General features: G+C 42.6%; 1 protein-coding gene across 1 annotated transcript; it reads left to right on the top strand.

Moving 5' to 3' along the window:
• The first annotated feature begins 223 nt into the window (after window positions 1–223).
• On the top strand, window positions 224–21669 carry LOC132828990 (hydroxysteroid 11-beta-dehydrogenase 1-like protein). The gene is made up of 7 exons (XM_060846239.1): window positions 224–311; window positions 8127–8257; window positions 12062–12173; window positions 12813–12904; window positions 16585–16678; window positions 19838–20003; window positions 21356–21669. The coding sequence occupies exons 1-7, from the start codon at window positions 224–226 to the stop codon at window positions 21558–21560; spliced, it is 888 nt and encodes a 295-aa protein (XP_060702222.1). The 3' UTR covers window positions 21561–21669.
• The last annotated feature ends 433 nt before the right edge of the window (window positions 21670–22102 follow it).

Raw genomic sequence — 22102 nt, 5'->3', positions numbered from 1 at the left:
ATACAGTGGCTATACACCTTGATTCCAGTTTCCCTTTATCAACCTTGGATGATGTTTTCCTCATAGTTGTAAGTATTTTTCATCTTGCAATGCTACAAATCTTCCTAAAGTGGGCAGTAAAACTTTATGCACGTCCAATAAATACTGGTCTTACCAACAACACCCACAATAGATAAAATTTCTCATTCACCAGGCTTTTCCAGTGCAATTTAGATACTCAGGAATGGCAAGCTGTAAAAGCTTTTCTGTTCTTATTTTAACCGTTTCTGCTGGATTTTTGGCAATATTGTGGAGAGACACTTTTGATTTTGGTAAGGACTTTTATGACTTTTGGTGCAATTCATTCTGCAATCTATAGGGTCATTTGGAGAATCAAAAAGCGTGGTACTGGAAAAGCACAGCCAGTCAGGCAGTGTCCGAGGAGCAGAAGAGTCGACGTTTCAAGCATAAGCTCTTCATCAGAAATCACACCTGGTGAAGGAGCAGTGCTCCGAAAGCTAGTGCTTTCAAATAAACCTGTTGGACTATAACCCGGTGTTATGTGATTTTTAACTTTCCCCATATGGACATTCCTTAAAATGTTGCTTCTTGACTGAGCTTCAGATCATCTGACTTCACATATTCTTATATTCTCGGTATCAAATCTGGTTTTATTACACTCCAGTGAAGATGTTTATTACCGTAAAAGTGTTGTGTACAAGTTGTTGTTGCCTTACTGGATGTTTCTGTGTTCTGTATTTGAGTGTGAGTCTGGCTCAGTTGGTACAGTGTATTGAATTCAACTTTTTAGTATAATCCTTGAAGAACACAAAACACCGTGGGCGGCACGGTGGCACAGTGGTTAGCACTGCTGCCTCACAGCGCCTGTAGACCCGGGTTCAATTCCCGACTCAGGCGACTGACTGTGTGGAGTTTGCACGTTCTCCCCGTGTCTGCGTGGGTTTCCTCCGGGTGCTCCGGTTTCCTCCCACAGTCCAAAGATGTGCGGGTCAGGTGAATTGGCCAAGCTAAATTGCCCGTAAGGTAAGGGGTAAATGTAGGGGTATGGGTGGGTTGCGCTTCGTCGGGTCGGTGTGGACTTGTTGGGCCGAAGGGCCTGTTTCCACACTGTAAAGTCTAATCTAATCACATCCAGCGGGTGCTTGTAAAATCCAGAATCTCTGATTGAGAGAGTGTGTGAGAGTGAGATTCTGAGATTGAGAGGGACACAAAGTCTGTGAGTTGATGAGAGAGAGAGAGAGACACACACACACAGAGTCTGTGAGTGAGATAAGAGAAAGACACCATCTTGGATTGAGAGGTGAAAGCCTGAATGTAAGAATATGAGAAGGAGAGGCACAGTCTATTGGCGAGACTGAGGCAGTGTGTGAGAGAGGGAGAGAGGGAGGCATTGTTGTATAAGGGTAGGTGTCTGAAAGGGTTAATACTGAGCTGTGCCTTAAGCATAACCCTCAAGTGAGAGAGAAGATGTGCCTGAGAGAGTGAGGCAGAGAGGGGAGTATTTGTAAGTAAGAGAAGAGTTGGAAGTGTGTGAGAGTATGATAGAGAAGGGATTATGTGCAAACATAAGAGACAGGATGTGTGTGCAGGAGGGACTGAGAAAATGGTAAGTGTGTGAGAGAGACGGAGGGACTAAATAAGATTCTGGGACTGGGTGTGAGCAGTGAACACAACCTCTCCTCCAAAATCTAACATGGCACTAGGCTGGACAAGGAGGAAAACCCAGTCTGTAAGGCAAACCCTTCTCTCTGTCACTCTTGCATGAGTTTTGCAGAGGTTAGTTTGAAGGATATATCGCCAGATGTAAATACACACTGATGTTTACTAAACATAAAACCCAAACATAGCTTCTCTTGTCTTCTTTTCCCTGATGATGAGGGCTTGCAGCCAAGTCTATCTCTGTCTATGATGTGGACTGAGTGTGCAAAGTTAAAAATCACACAACACCAGATTATAGTCCAACAGGTTTATTTGAAAGTATTAGCTTTCGGAGCACTGCCCCTTCATCAGGGAGCTGGGGATCAGGATCATAAAACAGAATTTATAGCAAAAGATCACAGTGTTATGCAACTGATACAATATATTGAACAAACTTAGATTGCGTTAAGCCTTTCATCTTTTAGAATGGATTGCAGCTTTCAGTTTATTAATGAATTGAATTGAATTGAATTTATTGTCATGTGTACTGAGGCACAGTGAAAAGCTTTGTCTTGTGAGCAATACAGGCAGATCACAGAATTAAGCAGCATAGATAACTTAATAATAGGTAAACAGCGGCAAAAACAAAAACACAGGTACAGGCAAATGTTAAGAGTTTGTGAGTCCATTCAGTGCTCTAACAACAGTAGGGTAGAAGCTGTAATGAAACCGGCTGGTGCATGTGTTCAGGAGTCTGCACCTTCTCCCCGATGGTAGAGGTTGTAGAAAAGCATTACCAGGGTGGGATGGATCTTTGAGAATGCTGGCGACCTTTCCTTGACAGCAGGCCTGGTAGAGGGATTCTATAGACGGGAGGTTGGCATTTGTGGTTGTCCGAGCCGAGTTCACCACTCTCTGTAACTGTCTCCGATCTTGAATGGTGCAGTTGCCATACCAGGTAGTGATATATCCTGACAGAATGCTCTCGATTGCGCACCTGTAAAAGTTAACTAGGCGGAAGTGAGGACTCCAGATGCTGGAGATTAGAGTAAAGATTAGAGTGTTGCTGGAAAAGCTCAGCAGGTCAGGCAGCATCCGAGGAGCAGGAAAATCAATGTTTCGGGCAGGATCCCTTCATCACGAATGAGGCTAGAAGCCTTGGGGGTGGAGAGATAAATGGGAGGGCGTGGGGCTGGGGAGAAGGTAGTTGAGAGTGCAATAGGTCGATGGAGGAAAGGGTAAAGGTGATAGGTCGGAGAGGAGGGTGGAACGAATAGGTGGGAAGGAAGATTGACAGGTGGGACAGGTCATGAGGGCGGTGCTGAGCTGGAAGTTTGGAACTGGGGTAAGGTGGGGGGAGGGGAAATAAACACTTAACCTACACCATGCATTTCATCACTTCCACCCCCTACATCATCATTGACGTCATGAGTTCTGTGACTTCTGTCCCCCTAACTGCTGTCATCACCACTCACTGCCAGCACTCCCCTCACGGATCCCACTGTCACCATCCCCGTTCCCCAGGACCCCGAGGGGAACATCACCTCTGCAAATGACTCCACCCCCATTCCTCCTATCATCACACCCACTCCATTTATAGCGTCCGACCCCACTCCCAGCTCCACACCTAAACGAGGTCCTAGCTTCCAGACCTGCCGAGTTTTCACCATCCCTCCAGACCTCCCCCATATTGCGACTCTAGAAGACATTGGTTAGGTCACTTTTGGAATACTACATTCAGTTCTGGTCTCCCTACTACAGGAAGGATATTGTGAAACTTGAAACGGTTCAGAAAGATATACAAGATGTTGCTGGGGTTGGAGGGTTTGAGATTTAGGGAAAAGCTGAATAGTCTGGGGCTATTTTCCCTGGGACATAAGAGGCTGAGGGGAGACCTTACAGAGGTTTATAAAATTGTGCGAGGTATGGATAGGATAAATAGACATGGTTTTTTTCCCCTGATGTTGGGGAGTCCAAAACCAAAGATCATAGGTTTAAGGTGAGAGGAGAAATACTTAAAAGGGACCTAAGGGCCAACATTTTCATAGAGGGTGGTGCACGTATGGAATGAACTGCCAGAGGAAGTAGTGGAGGCTGGTACACTTACAACTTTTTAAAGGCATCTGGATGGATATATAAATAGGAAGTGTTTAGAGTGATATGGGTCAAATGCTGACAAATGGGATTCAACGCATTTAGGATATCTGGTCGGCATGGACAATTTTGACATATGGGTCTGTTTCCATGCTGTACAGCTGTATGACTCAATGGCAGTACAGTGTCTCAGTAGTTAGCACTGCTGCCTCAGAATGTCAGGGATAAAGATTCGACTCCAGCCTTGGGTGACTGTCTATGTGGAGTTTGCACATTCTCTCTGTGTCTGTGTGTGTTTCTGCTGTGTGCTTCAGTCTCCTCTCACAGTCCAAAGATCTGTAGATAAGATGGATTGGCCATGCTAAATTGCCCTGTTGTGTTTAAGACTGCACAGGCACTATAAATATGTGAGATAAAATTTCATTTTAATTAGGGTGATAATAAAGGAATAAATGCTGTTAATGAATTCTTGTTAATAAATTCCTGATAGAAGTATGACTTGACATCCAGAACTTTGTTGTAAAATATGACTATTTCTCCCAATACCAAGAAAGGCCTCCCATGACTTCTCACATAATTCCTCCGAATTTTTTCACATAAATGCTGTCATTCATGTAAAATTTCACATATATCAGCCACAGGGCCATCATTATTGAATATGTGCTCCATAACTAAATAAACTACCCACCAAAGTCACAGTGAAGTGCTTGTTTGTCTCCAGTTTAATTGAGATTTCCAATTGGTCATGCAATCTTTGATGTGGGACTCTGAATACAGATGCTTGATTTTTATTAAAAATAAAGTCCTTGGATGGATGTTTATTTTTATAAAGGATCAGTAGTTGAAATAATTTAAATAATTGAATGGGTTTTTAATCAATTCATCTTTATGAGATTTGTCAAGTAATCAATGGACACTTAGAATTTTACATTATTTCATCTCAGCATGACTCCTGAGGTGTGTCCCTGTTGGAGGGAGTGACAGTTAGCTCGGAGTGTGAAAGGACAAAAGGTAACTGTGGGTTGACATGAGTTGACGTTAAGTTGGTATGGGGTTTATAAGAGACCAGGAGGGTGTGTTGGTAGGCATACGTTGACCTGGGAGATATGAGGGAACATGGGAGGGTTTAAGGTGGCATGCAATGACATGGATGGAGAATCGGGAGTGATTAGTGAGGAGTGAGAGTTGGAGAGCATTCTTTGCTGTCTTGGTTTCTTTTGGGATAAAGCTCTGGAGCCAACCTTTTAGACAATGTGCCTCGGCATCTGGTAGCCTTTCTCCAAACTCTCCGGGAATGTCAGGCCCAGCTCCCATTAGTGACCCCCACCCCACACCCTGAACTAAAGCCTCACCCATCCAGGGCTCTCCATCCCACTCTGGGTTTACAGAGCTGAGGGTTACCCTGACTCTCCATACATGGCTTAGGGAGCGAGAAGTGTAAATGTCAAGTCTGAGGGTCAGATGTGCGTGGCCTTGGGGGTGGGGTGGGGTGGGATGGAGGGGTGAAGGGGTTTTTGGAAGTAGTAGCAGGATGATGTTCGTCTATTTCAGCCATGCAGAACAGCTCAGTAATGAATTGGAAACTGACTTGTCCCTGGACAGTTGGTTCTGCCATAACGCATGTTACTTCAAGACGAATTGGCTATAAAACAATTGAAGAATTTAGACCACTATTTGTAGAATGCAAACTTTCCTTCCCTGTATTGGCTATAATGTGAATCTGGGCCCCTTGGTTTAAATGGCGCAGCTGTTATGCAATTTTCTTATAATGCGGGATCACAAGTAAACAGAACTATCACATTATATCAGAACCAACTGTATCGGTTTTTAATTTCTATTCATTTGGAAATATTGCCTACATTTTTGATTTCACAACGAGTGAATCATCAACAGTAGGAAAGGAAAAAAATACTGAGTTCACACGATTATTCTGTGAACTTCAGTGGGTGGTGGATCAGGTCTGGTGAAAAATTGGCTGCGATTGGTTACAAGACTGTTTTGTATTGGTGATGCAAACTCATTTCAGCTCTCTGCCTGTTTGTTCAATTGGAAATAGAAAAAAAGGTCCTGTGTCAACTCCCTTTTTACTCACCTCAATCCTGTAATCCTTAGTACTCTGGGCCAACAAAAATGATTTAACTTTGTTTTAAAAGTTTTCAATTAACGTTCACCCTCAGTAATATGTTGAATGAGGGTTTATTTCCACCAGTGTTTCTGTTGAAAAGGTTCCCCCATAAAACGCCTCACTCTAATTTTCAAGTTCTCTCCCTGATTATATTTTCCCTGCTGACTAAGAGGAAACAGTTCCTTTCCATCTCTCGTATCAAGTACTTTGAGTTCTAAATGTAGGTTTGCTCACTGAGCTGGAAGGCTTGATTTCAGATGTTTCGTCACCATACTAGATAACATCATCAGTGAGCCTCTGGATGAAGCACTGGTAGCATGGCCTGCTTTCTATTTATGTGTTTAGGTTTCTTTTCCCTTCAAGGTGATGAAATGTCTGAAAATGAGCCTTCCAACTCAGTGAGCAAACCTAAATCCAGAACCTCAAACTGAGCTACAAATCTATGCAAAACTCACTCGTCCTTTGAGTGTCTTTAGCACCTTTAATATTCTAAAATCAAATGAATATGAATTGTATCCAGACATTCTGTCCTCAATTTATCAAAAAAGCTGGACTCTATATTACATTGTACTAATAAATTGAAAACAACTTTGTAAAAACAGCTAATGTTATTGATTGTTTATTAACTCTATTCCTAAGCTTTACAAAGAGCTGCTTTTTCATTCAGTCCATGCAATTAATGTATTTCTTTATTTTCACAATGACCTTTCCTTTCTGTCTGATACGATTTGCATTCCATCTGGTGAATCCAACAACCACAAGCTTTTTTTGAATCTGGTTTCTTCAAATGGCAACCTCATGACTGAGCCATATAAAACAGATAACCTCTGCTGAATTCAGCATTGCACTTCTATATACCTACTATTTATCAAAATTAAGGGCAAGGACAGAAATCACAGACCCTGGAGCTGCTTCAGGCCACATAAATCTCCCAATTCTTCCACCCCTCCCCCCCCCCCCCCCCCAAACCCTAGTACAGTGTGACCCTGTGAAACCCGGGCCCCAGATATTGGGCCCTGATGTTTCCTCCACAATGTTCTGCCCACGCGTTCTGCTCCAAATAGCTAATTCAGGAAAGGCTTCCATTTATATAATGCCATACATACTACAGGACACAAAGCCCTGTGTAGTCAGTGAAGCAAGTCCTATTTTCCTGGTCAAGCTTTTGGTCACGTGCCCTATTAGCTCAGTGTCAGATTTTCATTCATTACGTTCTTGTGCAGTGATTGAGGATGTTTGCTCTACAAATGCAACTTATTTGGTGCAATTGAGGAAACATGGCAGTCAATTGGCGCACAGCATGATCCCACAACCAGCAATTAATTGGACTGGTAAGAATGTGAAATTGCTAGCACTGGGAGTGGTAGATCATTTTTAAACATCCTGTTCAGATGTGTTATGACACATGCATGGGTCAGGTGGGACATGAACCTGAACCTTCTGATCAAGAAGTAGGGACACTACCACTACACCATAAGAGACCTTTCACAGGGAGTGGTAAGTTGAGATAAATTGTATAGATGGATTTAGCAGAGAAGAACACAAGAGAGAAGGGAGTATGCTCATAGAGTTGCAGGAGGAGAAATCAGAGAGGTTTGAACTCAAACCGAAGCATGAACCTATTCTGGTATTTGGGCAGTGCAGTTGCTCAGTGGTTAACACTGCTACCTCACAATACCTGGGTTCGATTCCACCCTCAGGCAACTGTCAGTGTTGAGTGTGCACATTTTTCCCGTGTCTGCACGGGTGCTCCAGCTTCCTCCCATAGCCCAAAGATGTGCAGGTCAGGTGCATTGGCCGTAGTAAATTGCCCCATACTCTCCAGGAATGTGCAGGCTGGGCATGGATTAGCCATGGGAAATGCAGGGCTACAGGGAGAGGGTAAAGGTTAGATCTAGGTGGGATGCTATTCAGAGGGCCAGTATGGACTCGACGGACTGAATGGCCTCCTTCCACACTGTATTTTAAGTGAGTCTATGTAAATCAATGGAGTGAGGGAGCAGTTTGCAAGACGGCAGGAAACAGTCCCTTATCAGTGGACTTATCATTTACAGAACATCCAAAGTACATTTGGAACTACCTACACTGACCCTTGAAATCTTCACTTTGTAAATACTGCAATTGTAATACCTGTATCACTAACTTTATACTCTAATCCAAAGTTATGACAGCAAAACATGCAACCTTGTTATTTCCTCAAGTAAAATCCTTAGCGAAAATAATCATACTTATTTTGTGACATTCTAATAAGTGTGTTTCTTTTTAACAGAGTTATTGTTTGGTTCCCGTGTCCTACTGACTGGTGCAAGTAAAGGAATAGGGGAACAGATGGCATATCATTATGCCAGGTTTGGTGCTGAACTTGTAATAACTGCACGGAATGAAACTCGACTAAGACAAGTAAGGAACAGTGCAGGGTTGAAATCAAAGAAAATAGAATTGAAGAGATGTCATGCTCGCTTCCATTTAATTGTAGGGGCAGGCTATTGAGTCCATCTTAGATCATGGCTGATCATCTATTTCAATACCACTTTTCTGCATCTGTACCTTTTGATGTCATTAGTATAAAAAAAACTGTTGATTTGGACTTGAATGTGCTTATTAAGTGAATTTCCCTAGCTCTCTGAGACACTGAGATTAAAATATGTGTGATTGTCCCTCTTCTGTATTGAAGCTTGCTCTTTAGTTCCAGTATAGGATTTGATTTGATTTAATGTAATCACATGTACCAAAGTATAGTGAAAAGCTTTGTTTTCTTAGCAATACAGGCAGATCATAGCGAACAAGGACATACAGATCATAGGATGCTTAGACCGTGCCAGGCATTAAAGGTTACAGCTCGCAGCTGCATAAAGCAAGATTAACATTATTTGAAGTTAAAGAGGTCCATTCAGCAGCCGGGATGGTGCTGTTCTTAAACCTGTTGGTGTGTGTGTTCAAGCTTCTGTATCTTCTGTCTGATGGAATAAATCTCACATCTTTTACTGTCAATGCCATGTTGTCAGTGGCATTTCAGCAACATATCTATTAACTTTTGATGATAAACAATCTCTTGCTATTTAAGAAATACTGCCTTTCTATTTTCTCTTCTGCTAAAGTGGATAACGTCTCATTTATTTATATTACATTTCATCTGCCATGATCTTGCTGATTACTTAGCATGTCAAAGTTCCCTTAAAGCCCCAGTGCATCCCCCTTAATTTACATTCCCACCAGATTTTGTAACATTAGCAAATTTGGAAACATTCCATTTGGTCTCCACATCCAGATAAAGTTTGTACATAGGGATTAAAGTTGTGGTCTCAGCACTGACCCTTGTTGTATCTGAAAAATGTATTGCTGGAAAAGCGCAGCAGGTCAGGCAGCATCCAAAGAGCAGGAGAATCGACGTTTCGGGCATGAGCCCTTTTTCCTGAAGAAGGGCTCATGCCTGAAACGTCGATTCTCCTGCTCTTTGGATGCTGCCTGACCTGCTGCGCTTTTCCAGCAACACAATTTTCAGCTCTGATCTCCAGCATCTGCAGTCCTCACTTTCTCCTTGTTGTATCTCACCAGTAATAACTTGCCACTCTGAGAATGACCATTTTATTCCCGCTCTATAATCTATTAACCCAATCTCAATCCATAACAGTGTATTACCCCAACCCTACCTGCTTGAATTTTGTTTACAAGCCTCTTGTATGGGACCTTCACAAAATGCTTCTGAAAATCCATTGGTTTTCCCTTATTTGTGCTATAAGAAACACCTTCAAAAAGCCCAAACATATGTTTTAAACATGATTTCCCTTTTTTCAAAATCTGTATTGACTCTCCCTAATCATCTCACTACTTTCCAAGAATTAAGTTTTTGAATCCTTTATAATAGAATATAATATTTTTTCTGCTGTTAACATCAAGCTAACAGATGTTTAGTGCTCCATTTTCAGTCTCCTTTCCCTTCTCTGATCGTGGGGTTATGTTTTCTATTTTCTTGCATACGATACTTTCCAGAATCTGTAATGTTTTCAAAGATTATCACCGACGCATTCACTATCTCTATAGCCACTTCCTTCAACTCTCTGGATGTAACTCATCTATTTCAGTTAACCTTTTCATTTATGCTGTTCCTTTTAATAATCAGTGTCTCGATCAGACTTTATTGAATTCTAAATTGCTCCTGTTCCTAAGGCTTTTTGACAACCTGAAGCTACTTCCTTTGATCTAATACTATTTTAACTAAGTTTGTTAACCAAGGAAGATTCACCTTTTCTTTTGGGTTTTTATTGTCTTAGGGGAACATATATTTGTTGTCGACCATGTAGCACTTCTGTAATTACTAGCCATTGTCTGTCTACTGTCAATCTTTTCGTGTGTTTGCCCAATCCAGCATAACCAACTTGCCCTTCACACCTTCCTAGTTTTGTTTGTTCAGATCCAAGACTCTAGTTTCAGAATGAAATATGATTTTGAAACTTACTGTAAAATTCTGCCATGTCATGATCACTATTTCTCAAAGGCTCATTTACAATAGGGTAATTAGCCCTTTCTCATTACACAATACTAAATGTAAAAAGTCTGATTTTGTGTTGATTCTTCAAACATACTGCAACAGTAAACCCACCTCATGAACATTCCAACAATTTATTCTCCTCAGCATTAATGCTTATTAAGTTTATCCAATCTCTATGTAAGTTAAAATCACCCACACTATGATGTTATAAATGTAATATGCACCTGATAATTCTTACTTTTTTGGACGATAAACAACACCCACTAATATTTGCTATCCTGAGTACAATGCTATCAAAGTGACCTCTCCTTTTTTCTTTCTCAGTTCTACCCATATAGACTCAGTGGACAAACCCTCAATAATGTCTTCTCACAGTACTGCTGTGATATTCTCCCTAATCAAAAATACAAATTCCCTCCCTCCCTTGCCTCCCCCTCTGTCCTTTCTATATCATCTATATCTGGAACATTGAGTTACTACTCCTGTTCCTTCCTCAGTCACGTTTTTGTAATACCTAAAATATCACAATCCCATGTATCCATCCATGACTCGAGTTCATTTGCCTTATCTGTTGGGCCTCTTGCATTGAAATAAATGCAGTTTAACCCAGACTTCCATTGCTTTCTGTTGTGCTCTTGCCTGCCCTGTCTAATACTGGGATTTCTTACCAGTTATCAGTTCAGTACATAACGAAGAGTACATGGGCTGAAGTTGTTGACTCAGTGGTAAGGTCTGAATGCAATGAAGCAGCTGAGCAGGAAACAGGAGAGCTGTTCTTCCAGCTTGCCTTGGACTTAGCTGGAGCATTGCATCAGGCCCAGGACGGAAATGTTAATAATGGACCTGAGACTTTCCAAAACTTGTTTATGGCTCACTTTCTAGTACATGCTGAGGTTATGCAGGATGTTGACGAGGCCTCTTCTGGAATACTGTGTGCAGTTCCGATCATCCTGTTACAGGAAGGATATTATTAAAGTGGAGGGGATAGAAGATTTATCAGGATGCTGCTAGGAATGGAGTGTTTGAGATATAAAAATAGACTGGAAAGGCTGTGATGTTTTTCACTGCATCATAGGAGGTTGAGGGATGACCTTATTGAGGTTTATAAAATCACATGGAGCATAGATAAGGTGAAAGACAAGGGTCTTTTCCCTAGAATGGGGAAGTTCAAAAGTAGGGGGCATATTTTTCAGGTGAGGGGAGAAAGATTTAAAAAGGACATGAGGGGCAATCCTTTTATACACTGAGTGGTTTGTGTGTGGAATGGACTACCAGAAAAAGTGGTGGATGCAGGTACAGTTACAAAGTTTAGGAGTAGGAAAGGTTTGGAGGGATATGGAGGAGAAAGTGAGGACTGCAGATGCTGGAGAACAGAGTCGAGAGTCTGGTGCTGAAAAGGAGCATGAGAATTGATGTTTTGGGCATAAGCCCTTCATCAGGAAGCCCTGATGAAGGGCTTATGCCTGAAACATCGATTCTCCCGCTCCTTGGATGCTGCCTGACCAGCTGTGCTTTTCCAGCACCACTCTCTCGACTTGGAGGGATATAGGCCAAGCAGGTGGGACTTGTTTAGTTTGGGAACAAGGTCGGCATGGATTAGTTATACTGAACATTTTGTTCCTGTGCTGTTTGACTATGTGGCTCTGTGATTTGGCTATTAATCAATTCTTACTTTTTAAAAAATGTCAAACCATGTTATGCTCTTATTTTGAAAGGTTGAGGAGAAATGTTTGCAACTGGGTGCAAAGAAAGTCTATTCCTATCCTGCGGATATGTCATTTCCAACGAGTCCACAGCAGGTGGTGCAGTTTGCCTTGGAGAAGCTGGGTAAATATTTTGCTTTTCAAATCAAAGGAAGGTGTGGGATTGGGGATGTTATAGGTGAGGGGAGACAACAGTGGGGGTCAGAGGGACAGATAAGGAGACTTTCTTTTAATTGGGAAGTTGTTGTAGTCTGGAATCTACAACCAATGGAAACAGATTCAAAGCTGACTTTCCAAAGGGAAATATTTGGAGAGGAGGGTATGGTGGGTGGAAAACATTGCAAAATGGTGGGGAAAGAACAGTTGGAGTGGGAGCATGGGTACTAATTGGATACCTCTTTCAGAAAACCAGGATGATGGGCTAAGGGCATCCTCCTGTGCTGTATCAACAACTCTGTGTCTCACCTCTTTATACTGGCAATGAAACACTCAATTAATAACAATCAATATTTTAAAGCAAATGCCTATGTATTGTCACTAAGATTTCAAGTAAAGTTTAGTTGGTGTGCATTTGCACTGGGATCTATCATTAATGTTTGAGGGTAGAATTTATTATCAGTTTGATCTATGGTGGAAGACGTTATCATGACCTTTGAATTCATCAAGGGATAAGGAAACATGTGGAACTGTGCTTGGAACTTTAGAAGTCAGTTCAATGGGACAACAGCAGAGTGTTATTTTCATCGCTCCATATTTCTCCCAGGTTCTTTGGATTACTTAGTCTTGAATCACATCGGAAATGATCGTTTCCAAATGTGGAACGGAAATGCTGAGGACGTCGGTTGGCTGATGCAAGTGAGCTTTTGGTTCAGTTGGAAATAACTGTTCTTTAAAATTTCTGTGAATGTACTTTGGCTGAAATGTGAAAAACGACTTGGTGCTGGTTTGGGTCTCTGTTTTAAATTGGCGTTGCTTGGTTTTTTTCAAGCAGTGATCCCTAGTTCTGGATTCTTCCTTAAGAGGAAATATCCTCTCCACATCTACCCTGTTTCAATCAAGTCACATCTTCCTCTTCTAAACGCGAGCCTAGACTGACCAACCATTCCTCATTAATCAACCTACCCATTCCAGTAAACCTTCTCTGAACTGCTTCCAACACATTTGCATCCATCTTTAAAGAAGGTTGGCCTGCACTGTGCACAGTACTTCAGATGCAGTCTCACCAGTGCTCTGTATAAATGAACAACCTCCCTAATTTTGTATTCAATCCCACGTGTGATAAATGATAACATTCTATTAGCTTTTTGAATTGTTTGCTCTACCTGCACACTGACCTTTTGCAACTCATGCAGAAGGATACCCAGATACCTCTGCAGCTCAGAGTTCTGTAATTTTGCACTTTTTTCAATAATATTCTTCTTCTTTATTCCTCCTGCCACAATGGACCATCTCACATTTTCTCACATTATACTCCATTTGCCACATCTTTGACCATTCACTTATCAATATCCTTTTGTACCCTCCTTATGTCCTTTTCACAACCTACCATCCTGCCTTTGTGTCATATGCAGATTTGGCAACAACATCTTCTTACCTTCATCTAAGCCATTTAAATAAGTCATAAATGTTAAGGTCCCAGCACCGATCCATATGATGCACCATTTGTTATATCTTGTCAGTCTGAAAAAGACCCATTTACACCTACTCTCTGCTTCCTGTCAACTCGCCAATCTGCAATGTCAATATTCTACAGCTTACACCATGAGCTTTTATTTTCTATAATAACCTTTAATGTGGCACCTTATCAAATACCTTCTGGAATCCAGGTTCAGAAAATCCCACCAGAGTCATAGAGACATACTACACGGAAACAGACCCTTCAGTCCAATGCATCAATGCTGACCAGATATCCTAAACTAATCTAGTCCCATTTACCAGCACTTGGGCCAAGCCCCTTTCAACCCTTCCATTTGATGTGCCCATCCAGATGCCTTTTAAATATTGTAATTGTACCAGCCTCCACCACTTCTTCTGGCAGTTCATTCCATACATGCACAGCCACCCTTTGCATGACAAGATTGCCTCTTAGGTCCCTTTAATATCATTCCCCTCTGACCCTGACCCTAAACCTATGTCATCTAGTTTTGGACTCCCACCCCCACATACACACATCAAGGAAAAGACCTTTTCTATTTACCCTTTCCATGCCCCTCATGATTTTATAAACCTCAATAAGGTCACCCCTCAGTTTAACATTTTATCACAACACATATTACCTCCTCAAAGAACTAAGTTCAAATAACTGACTTCCTTTTCACAAAGCCATGGTGACACTGCCTGATTACCTTGAACTTATCCATGTGCCTTATTACAAAATTTTTAGTAATTACTTTGAACATTTTCCCTAGGACAAATTTTAAGCTAATTGACCTGTAGTTTCCTGCTTTCTGTTTGAATAAAGGAGTGGTATTTGTTTTCTTTCTCGTCTATGAGACTGTCCTTAAATCAAGGAAGTTTTGAAAATTGTAACCAATTATCGTGTATTGTTTGGCATGTACATTTCGTATACCAGAATAAGACACTTTCACATGCCTTCAAGTTTTTATACACGTCAAGTTTTGCATTGAATACCTTAGGAGAAAGTGAAACTGCAGATGCTGGAGATCAGAGTTGAAAAGTGTGGTGCTAGAAAAGCACAGCCGGTCAGGCAGCATCCAAGGAGCAGGAGAATCAACGTTTCAAATATAAGCTCTTCATCAGGAATACCTTGTCTAGAGTCAGTTTTCACCAAATATTGCTAAGTAGTCCTCTTTTCCCACAGTCTACCCAGGCATTGTCTGTATTTTTCACCCGAGGCCTGCTGATTGTATGATCCTTCTCTCTAGGAGAAAGTGAGAACTGCAGACGCAGGACATCAGAGAGGAGAGGGTGGTGCTGGAAAAGCACAATAAATCAGGCAGCATCCAAGGAGCAGGAGAGTCGATGTTTTGGACTTAAGCCCTTCATCAGCCCTCCTAATGAAGGGCTTATGCCTGAAATGTCGATTCTCATGCTTCTCGGATGCTGCCTGAGCTGCTGTGCTTTTCCAGCACCACACCCTCGATTCTGATTCTTCTCTCTATCTATCACGGCCTTGCCCATCTGTATATTTTCCTACTTTATCTTGCCTCTGTACATCTGTAGTTTCCAATTGCATTTAACATTGCTGACTCAAACTGATTCAAATGGGCATCTGGGCAAAATAGTTTGATTATTTTCTCACATGTAGGTGCTTAAAAATACTTTTCTCCTTTGTACATAGGGTATTTGAACTTTGATATTTCTAGGAAGCTTTCATGTTACATTGTCACTGAGTTGGTGTATTTGCCTTATTCCAGGGCATTAGTTTAGATCAGAGTGGATGCCGGAAAAGCACAGCAGGTCAGGCAGCATCCGAAGAGCAGGAAAATTGATGTTTCGGGCAAAAGCCCTTCATTAGGAGGGCTGATTAGATTAGATTAGATTAGATTACTTACAGTGTGGAAACAGGCCCTTCGGCCCAACAAGTCCACACCGACCCGCCGAAGCGCAACCCACCCATACCCCTACATATACCCCTTACCTAACACTACGGGCAATTTAGCATGGCCAATTCACCTGAAGGGCTTTTACCCAAAATGCTGATTCTCCTGCTCCTTGGGCGCTGCCTGAGCTACTGTGCTTTTCCAGCACCACTCTGATCTAAACCCTGGTTTCCAGCATCTGTAGTCCTCAATTTTGCCTTATTCCAGGGCATGCTGGGAAACAGAACTCGTGGTGTACAAAGTTAAAAATCACACAACACCAGGTTATAGTCCAACAGGTTTAAGTGGAAACACTAGCTATCGGAGCGCCACTCCTTCATCAGGTTGTTGAAGGAGCCACACTCCGAAAGCTAGTGCTTCCAATTAAACCTGTAGGACTATAACCTGGTGTTGTGTGACTTTTAACTTTGTACACCCCAGTCCAACACCGGCATCTCCAGAATTTGTGGTGTTTACGTAGCCAGTTGATTTTTTTTTCAATGCTCGAAGTTATGAGTGCTTAGTGTACTGTGGTAACACGAATCTGAACTCAAACTGACTCAATCAGTGCGACCCCCCCCCCCCCTCACCACCCCCACCATGAGAGAATGCATTTTCAAAAAGTTGATGGTGTTTGGGCAATAAAACATCCTTCAAAAATTTCAAGGCACCTTATTTTTCTTTGTGAAGAAACCCATAGGACAGGAGAATGATGTAAGGATTGATCCAAATAAATGCTGGTTTTACAGCTGCCATTACTGATTTTTAGTCTCTCAAATTCATATCCTGGTTGGATTTGAACTCATCCCCAAGAGCATTAGCCTGGGCCACTGGATTATTCATCCAATGGTATTGCCATCTCCCTGATTAATAGTTAATGATGCACATTTTTTTTTGCAAAGTCATTGTTGACCCTGCACAGCCTTGTGTTTCCAGCAATGTACTATATGAACCTTTCTTTGGTCACATAATCTTTTTTCTTAAATGTTTCAGGTGAATTTCCTGAGTTATGTCCAGCTGACAGCTGCTGCCCTCCCCACTTTAATCAAAAACAATGGGTCCATCGTGGTCGTCTCCTCTCTTTGTGGTAAGAGTTTCGCTGGGATTCTCTTCCAATTGCTGCCCTATGATACTTGTAGCAACAAGAGTAGGCCATTCAGTCCCTTGACACTCCTTCAACAATCACCAAGATCATGGCTGATCTGTGGCCTAATTCTATATGCCTGCTTTGGGCCTATATCCCTTGTTACACTTGCTTACAGGACGTTGGTGAGGACACCTTTGTAATTCTGTGCATAATTCAGATTGCCCTGCTATAGGAAGGATTATATTAAATTTTGAGACGGTTTACAAGGATGTTACCAGGACTGGAGGGTTTGAGTTGTAAGGAAAGCATAGGAGGTTGACAGATGACCTTATAGAGCTTTATAAAATCACTACAGGCATAGATAATGTGACTGGTGAATGCCTTTTCCCTAGCATTGTGGATTTCAAATCTAGAGGACATATTTTTAAGGTGAGAGAGGAAAACTTTAAAAGGGACCTGAGGGGCAACGTTTTCACACAGAGGGTGGTTCATATGTGGAATGAACTGCCAGAGGAAGTAGTTGATGCAGGGACAGTTACAGCATTTAAAAGACATATGGAAAGGTATATGAATAGAAAAGCATTAGAGAGATATGGGCCAAACTCAGGCAAATTGGATGAGTTTACATAGAACATAGAACATAGAAAAGCACAGAACAGGCCCTCATGCCCATGAAGTTGTGCCAAGGATTACTCCTAATCTAAAATAAAATAACCTCACCCACGCACCCCTCAATTCACTGCTGTCCATGTGCGTGTCCAGCAGTTGCTTAAATGTCCCAAATTCTGCTTCCACCACCACAGCTGACAACACATTCCATGCATTCACAACTCTCTGTGTAAAGAACCTACCTCTGATGCCTCCTCGCTACCTTCTTCCTAATATCTTAAAACTATGACCCCTCGTACCAGTCAATCCTGCCTTGGGGGAAAAGTCTCTGGCTATTGACTCTATCTATGCCTCTCATTACCTTGTATACCTTGATCAGGTCACCTCTCTTCCTCCTTCTCTTCAGAGAGAAAAGTCCAAGCTTAGTCAACCTTTCTTCATAAGGCAAGCCCTCCAGTCCAGGCAGCATCCTGGTAAACCTTCTTTGCACCCTTTCCAAAGCCTCTGTATCTTTCCTATAGTAGGGCGACCAGAACTGGACGCAATATTCCAAGTGTGGTCTCACCAGGGTCTCGCGGCTATTAAACTCAATCCCCCTGTTAATGAAAGCCAAAACACCATTTGTTTTCTTAACAACCCTATCCACTTGGGTGGCAACTTTGCAGGATCTATGCACTTGAACACCAAGATCCCTCTGTTCCTCCATGCTGCCAAGAATCCTGTCTTTAATCCTATATTCAGCATTCAAGGTCGACCTTCCAAAATGCATCTTCACACTTATCCAGGTTGAACTCCTAAGGCCATTTCTCAGCCCAGCTCTGCATCCTGTCTATTTCACACTGTAGCCGGCAATAGCCCTCAATACTTTCAATGGCAGCTCCAACCTTTCCATCAGCGGCAAATTTACTAATCCACCCCTCAACCTCCTCATCCAAGTCATTTATAAAAACTACAAACAGCAGAGACCCAAAAACAGAGCCCTGCGGGACACCACTCACCACTGACCTCCAGGCAGAATACTTTTAATCTACAACCACTTGACTGACAGCCTTCTGTCAGCCAACCATTCTGAAGCCAGATAGCCAAATCTCCCTGTATGCCATACCACATGACTTAATGAATGAGCCTACCATGGGGAATCTGATCAAATGCCTTACCAAACCTTATCAAAACTTAGTTTGGGAAACTTGATCAGCATGGATGAGTTGGACCAAAGGATCTGTATTGCCTTCCTAAATTGCACCAATGAACCAGGTAGATTTTTGCAACCCTTTCCAAAGCCTCTGTATCTTTCCTATAGTAGGGCGACCAGAACTGGACGCAATATTCCAAGTGTGGTCTCACCAGGGTCTCGCGGCTATTAAACTCACCATGAGACTAGTCTTTTTAAAAATTGAATTAAAGTTTTGCCATCTGCCATGGTGGGATTTAAACCAGTGACCCCAGAACTTTAGCCTGGCGTTCTGTATTAACAATCCAGTGACATTACCATGATGTTACTGCCTTCCCACGGCACGCATTAGTTAACCTGAGGAAAGGTGAAAGATTACAATCAAATCTTCTGTCTTGTAACAGGGAGGAAGCCAATGACAAAGGGATTCCATTCTTGACGAATATTGGAAAATAACTGGAAGTGGGCATAGAGAAAGAATCAAGCTCACGTTGACATCCATCTCTGTCCCACTGTAGTCCACTGGCCAAATAATGAGTCTATGCACCATCTGATAGAATAGAATTATCTAATACAGAGTCAGTTTTCTGTATTATGACAGGTGTTGCATGGAGTAGAGACAGAGAGAACTTTTCCTCTTCTCATATTGAGCATAACTCAATCCCATAAATATGATACAGTTTCCAAAAAAAAACCCTTCACCTGCAAGGTAGTGAAGAATGTAGAACTTACCACCACAGGAGTGGTCAAAGCTTATACAACAGGCATCTGAAAGGGAAGTTAAATGAGGGAGAAGTGAATCGATGGGTACAATGATAGATTTAGATAAGGAAAGATTGGAGGGGGCTCACGTAGAGCATAAACACTAGTATGGATGGGTTTGTCTGAATTGGGTCTATTTAATAGAATCTCTGCACGATGGAAGCAAGCCATTTAGCCCATCGAGTCCACGTCGACCATCGAAAGAGCATCTCACCCAACCCCAGCCCATCCCTGCAACCCCACATTTCTCATGGCTAACCCCCCAGGTTATGTGGGCAATTTAGCATGGCCAATTCACCTAACATGCACATCAAAAGGAAATCACACATCAAGAGGAAACCAACACGGGGAGAATGTGCAAGCTCCACACAGACAGTCACCGAAGGCTAGAATCGAACCCAGGTCCGTGGTGCAGTAGGCAGCATTGCTAACCACTGAGCCTCCACGCCGCCCTCTCTCTGCTACCTACCCTAAGTAATCTTATACAATTTAGATTACCATGTAGATTGCAACAGACAACTTTGCTAGAGAACAGAGGGCAGCTAGAACCATGATGGTATGGGGACATTGAAAATCAGGAGATGCAAGCAGCTTACTGTTTTATTTCTCTCCAACAGGAAAACTGGCAATCCCCTTTGCAACATCATATTCAGCTTCTAAATTTGCTCTGGATGGTTTCTTCACTGCCCTGCGTCATGAGCTCGTGATGCAGGGGAAGAACGTGTCAGTCACGCTGTGCATCCTTGCAATGGTTGACACCGATTCAGCCATGGAGAAAGTCAAGTAGGTGTGAGCAGGATCATGGAGCAAGCTTACTCAAGGCAGCATGGGATACATGACAAATGGTGGAGTATTGACAGCACAGGAACAGGCCATTCAGGCCCAACCTGTCCACACTGGTGTTTATGCTCCACATCAGCTCCATTCCAACCCCACGAGCACACTGGGGAGAGGAGTGGTGGTTTGGGGGTAACATTGTCAGGCTAGTCATCCAAGACCCAGGCTGGGGATGTGGCTTCATATCTCACCATGGCACCTGGAATTTAAGTCTGGAGTTGGAAGCTGGTCTCAGTGATGGGGAACATCTAACCATCATTGTAAAATCCATCCAGTTCACTGATGTTCCTTCGGAAATGAAATCTGCCATCCCAGTCTGACCTACCAAAGTGATTGGCTCTGAACTGCCTGGGCAAGCTACTCTGTTCACGGGCAACTTAGGACTGGGTAATAAATACTGGCTTTACCATAATAGATTGAAGGGCAGCTCTTTTATATCCCTGTTGTGTTTATCAAATTCCCTTTAATAAGATCATAGAATCATAGAATCCCTACAGTGTGGAAGCAGGTCACTCAGCCCATCAAGTCCACACCAACCCTTCAAAGAGCATCCCACCCAGACCAAAACCCCACCCACTAAGCCCAAAACCCCCCTGCATTTCCCATGGCTACTTCACCTGACCTTTTAGATTAGATTTCTTACAGTGTGGAAACAGGTCCTTCGGCCCAACAAGTCCACACCGACCCGCCGAAGAGTAACCCACCCAGACCCATTTCCCTCTGACTAATGCACCTAACACCATGGGCAATTTAGCATGGCCAATCCTTAGACTGTGGGAAGAAACCGGAGCACCCAGAGGAAACACACACAGACATGGGGAGAATGGGCAAACTGCACACAGACAGTCGCCCGAGGCTGGAATCGAACCTGGGACCCTGGTGCTGTGAGGCAGCAGTGCTAACCACTGAGCCATCGTGCCACCCCTACCTGCATATCTCTGTAAGAGGAAACTGGAGCACCCAGAGGAAAACCAAGCAGACCCGGGGGAATGTGCAAACTCTACACAGACATAGACATGGGAGCAGAAATAGGGCATCCAGCCCATTAAGTCTGCTCTGCCTTTGAATGAGATCGTGGCTGATTTGATAATCCTCAAATCCACTTTGCTTCCTTTTCCCCATCACCCTTGATTCCCTTACTGGTTAAAAACCTGCCTGTCTCAGCCTTCAATATTCATTGTTCCCTTTGAGATTTGGTATTCTTGCAATTCTGTCCTGATTTCTGCAAAAGCAAAAGTCTTTGTTCATTTTCTTGGCAAGGTTGTTGATTTTGTCGTGATCATTTCCTTCTATTGTAGATCCGTGAACATTAGAATGGCGACGTTTTCTCCAGCCTCTGAATCTGCGCTGGCTATTATCAAAGGAGGAGCTGCCAGGGCTCAGGAAATCTATTACCCATGGTGGACCACTCTGACTGTCAGCATCCGAGACTGGTTTCCCGAAATGAGGGACAAGCTAATCCGCAGTTCCTTCCAAGAAAAAAGCAAAGAAGACGGAAGCTAACCTGGTGCTATCACCGTGAGGGTTCAGTGAGGATTAGACATGATGTGGAGGTGCCGGTATTGGATTGGGGTGTACAAAGTTAAAAATCACACAACATCAGGTTATAGTCCAACAGGTTTATTTGGAAGCACTAGCTTTCAGAACGCTGCTTCTTTATCAACCACCTGATGAAGGAGCAGTGCTCTGAAAGCTAATGCTTCCAAATAAACCTGTTGGATTATAACCCGGTGTTGTGTGATTTTTAATTAAGAATTAAACAGAAGCTACAACACAGAGACAGACCACTTCACCCAACTAGTTTACGGTGGTATTTACTCTCTATGCCAATAAGTAGTGTTAGCTAAGTGTTCGACAGTTTGAACAACTCCCACATTGTTTCAATCACAAACACTGTGAATCACAAACCGTAGGATATTTTGTTTAAGATGCCAGGTTGTCTTTAGGACCTGGAATGTCCCAACAGAGACTGAAACAGGATCCAAATTAATCCGTAAAGGCACAGGAGAACATATCTGTAAAATAAACTATACTTTAAAAGAGTG

Source organism: Hemiscyllium ocellatum, chromosome 28 (genome assembly GCF_020745735.1).
Source record: "Hemiscyllium ocellatum isolate sHemOce1 chromosome 28, sHemOce1.pat.X.cur, whole genome shotgun sequence".
NCBI classification, from domain to species: domain Eukaryota; kingdom Metazoa; phylum Chordata; class Chondrichthyes; order Orectolobiformes; family Hemiscylliidae; genus Hemiscyllium; species Hemiscyllium ocellatum.
Note: the sequence above shows the minus strand (reverse complement) of the source record. Positions and strands in the feature narration are given on the sequence as shown.

What these genes read in the sequence shown, in the direction of transcription:
- LOC132828990 (XM_060846239.1), top strand. Translation starts at nt 224, where the DNA reads ATGGCAAGCTGTAAAAGCTTTTCTGTTCTTATTTTAACCGTTTCTGCT. An exon ending in GAGAGACACTTTTGATTTTG is followed by an intron (nt 312 to 8,126) that starts GTAAGGACTTTT and finishes TCTTTTTAACAG; the next exon opens with AGTTATTGTTTGGTTCCCGT. An exon ending in ACGTCGGTTGGCTGATGCAA is followed by an intron (nt 12,905 to 16,584) that starts GTGAGCTTTTGG and finishes TAAATGTTTCAG; the next exon opens with GTGAATTTCCTGAGTTATGT.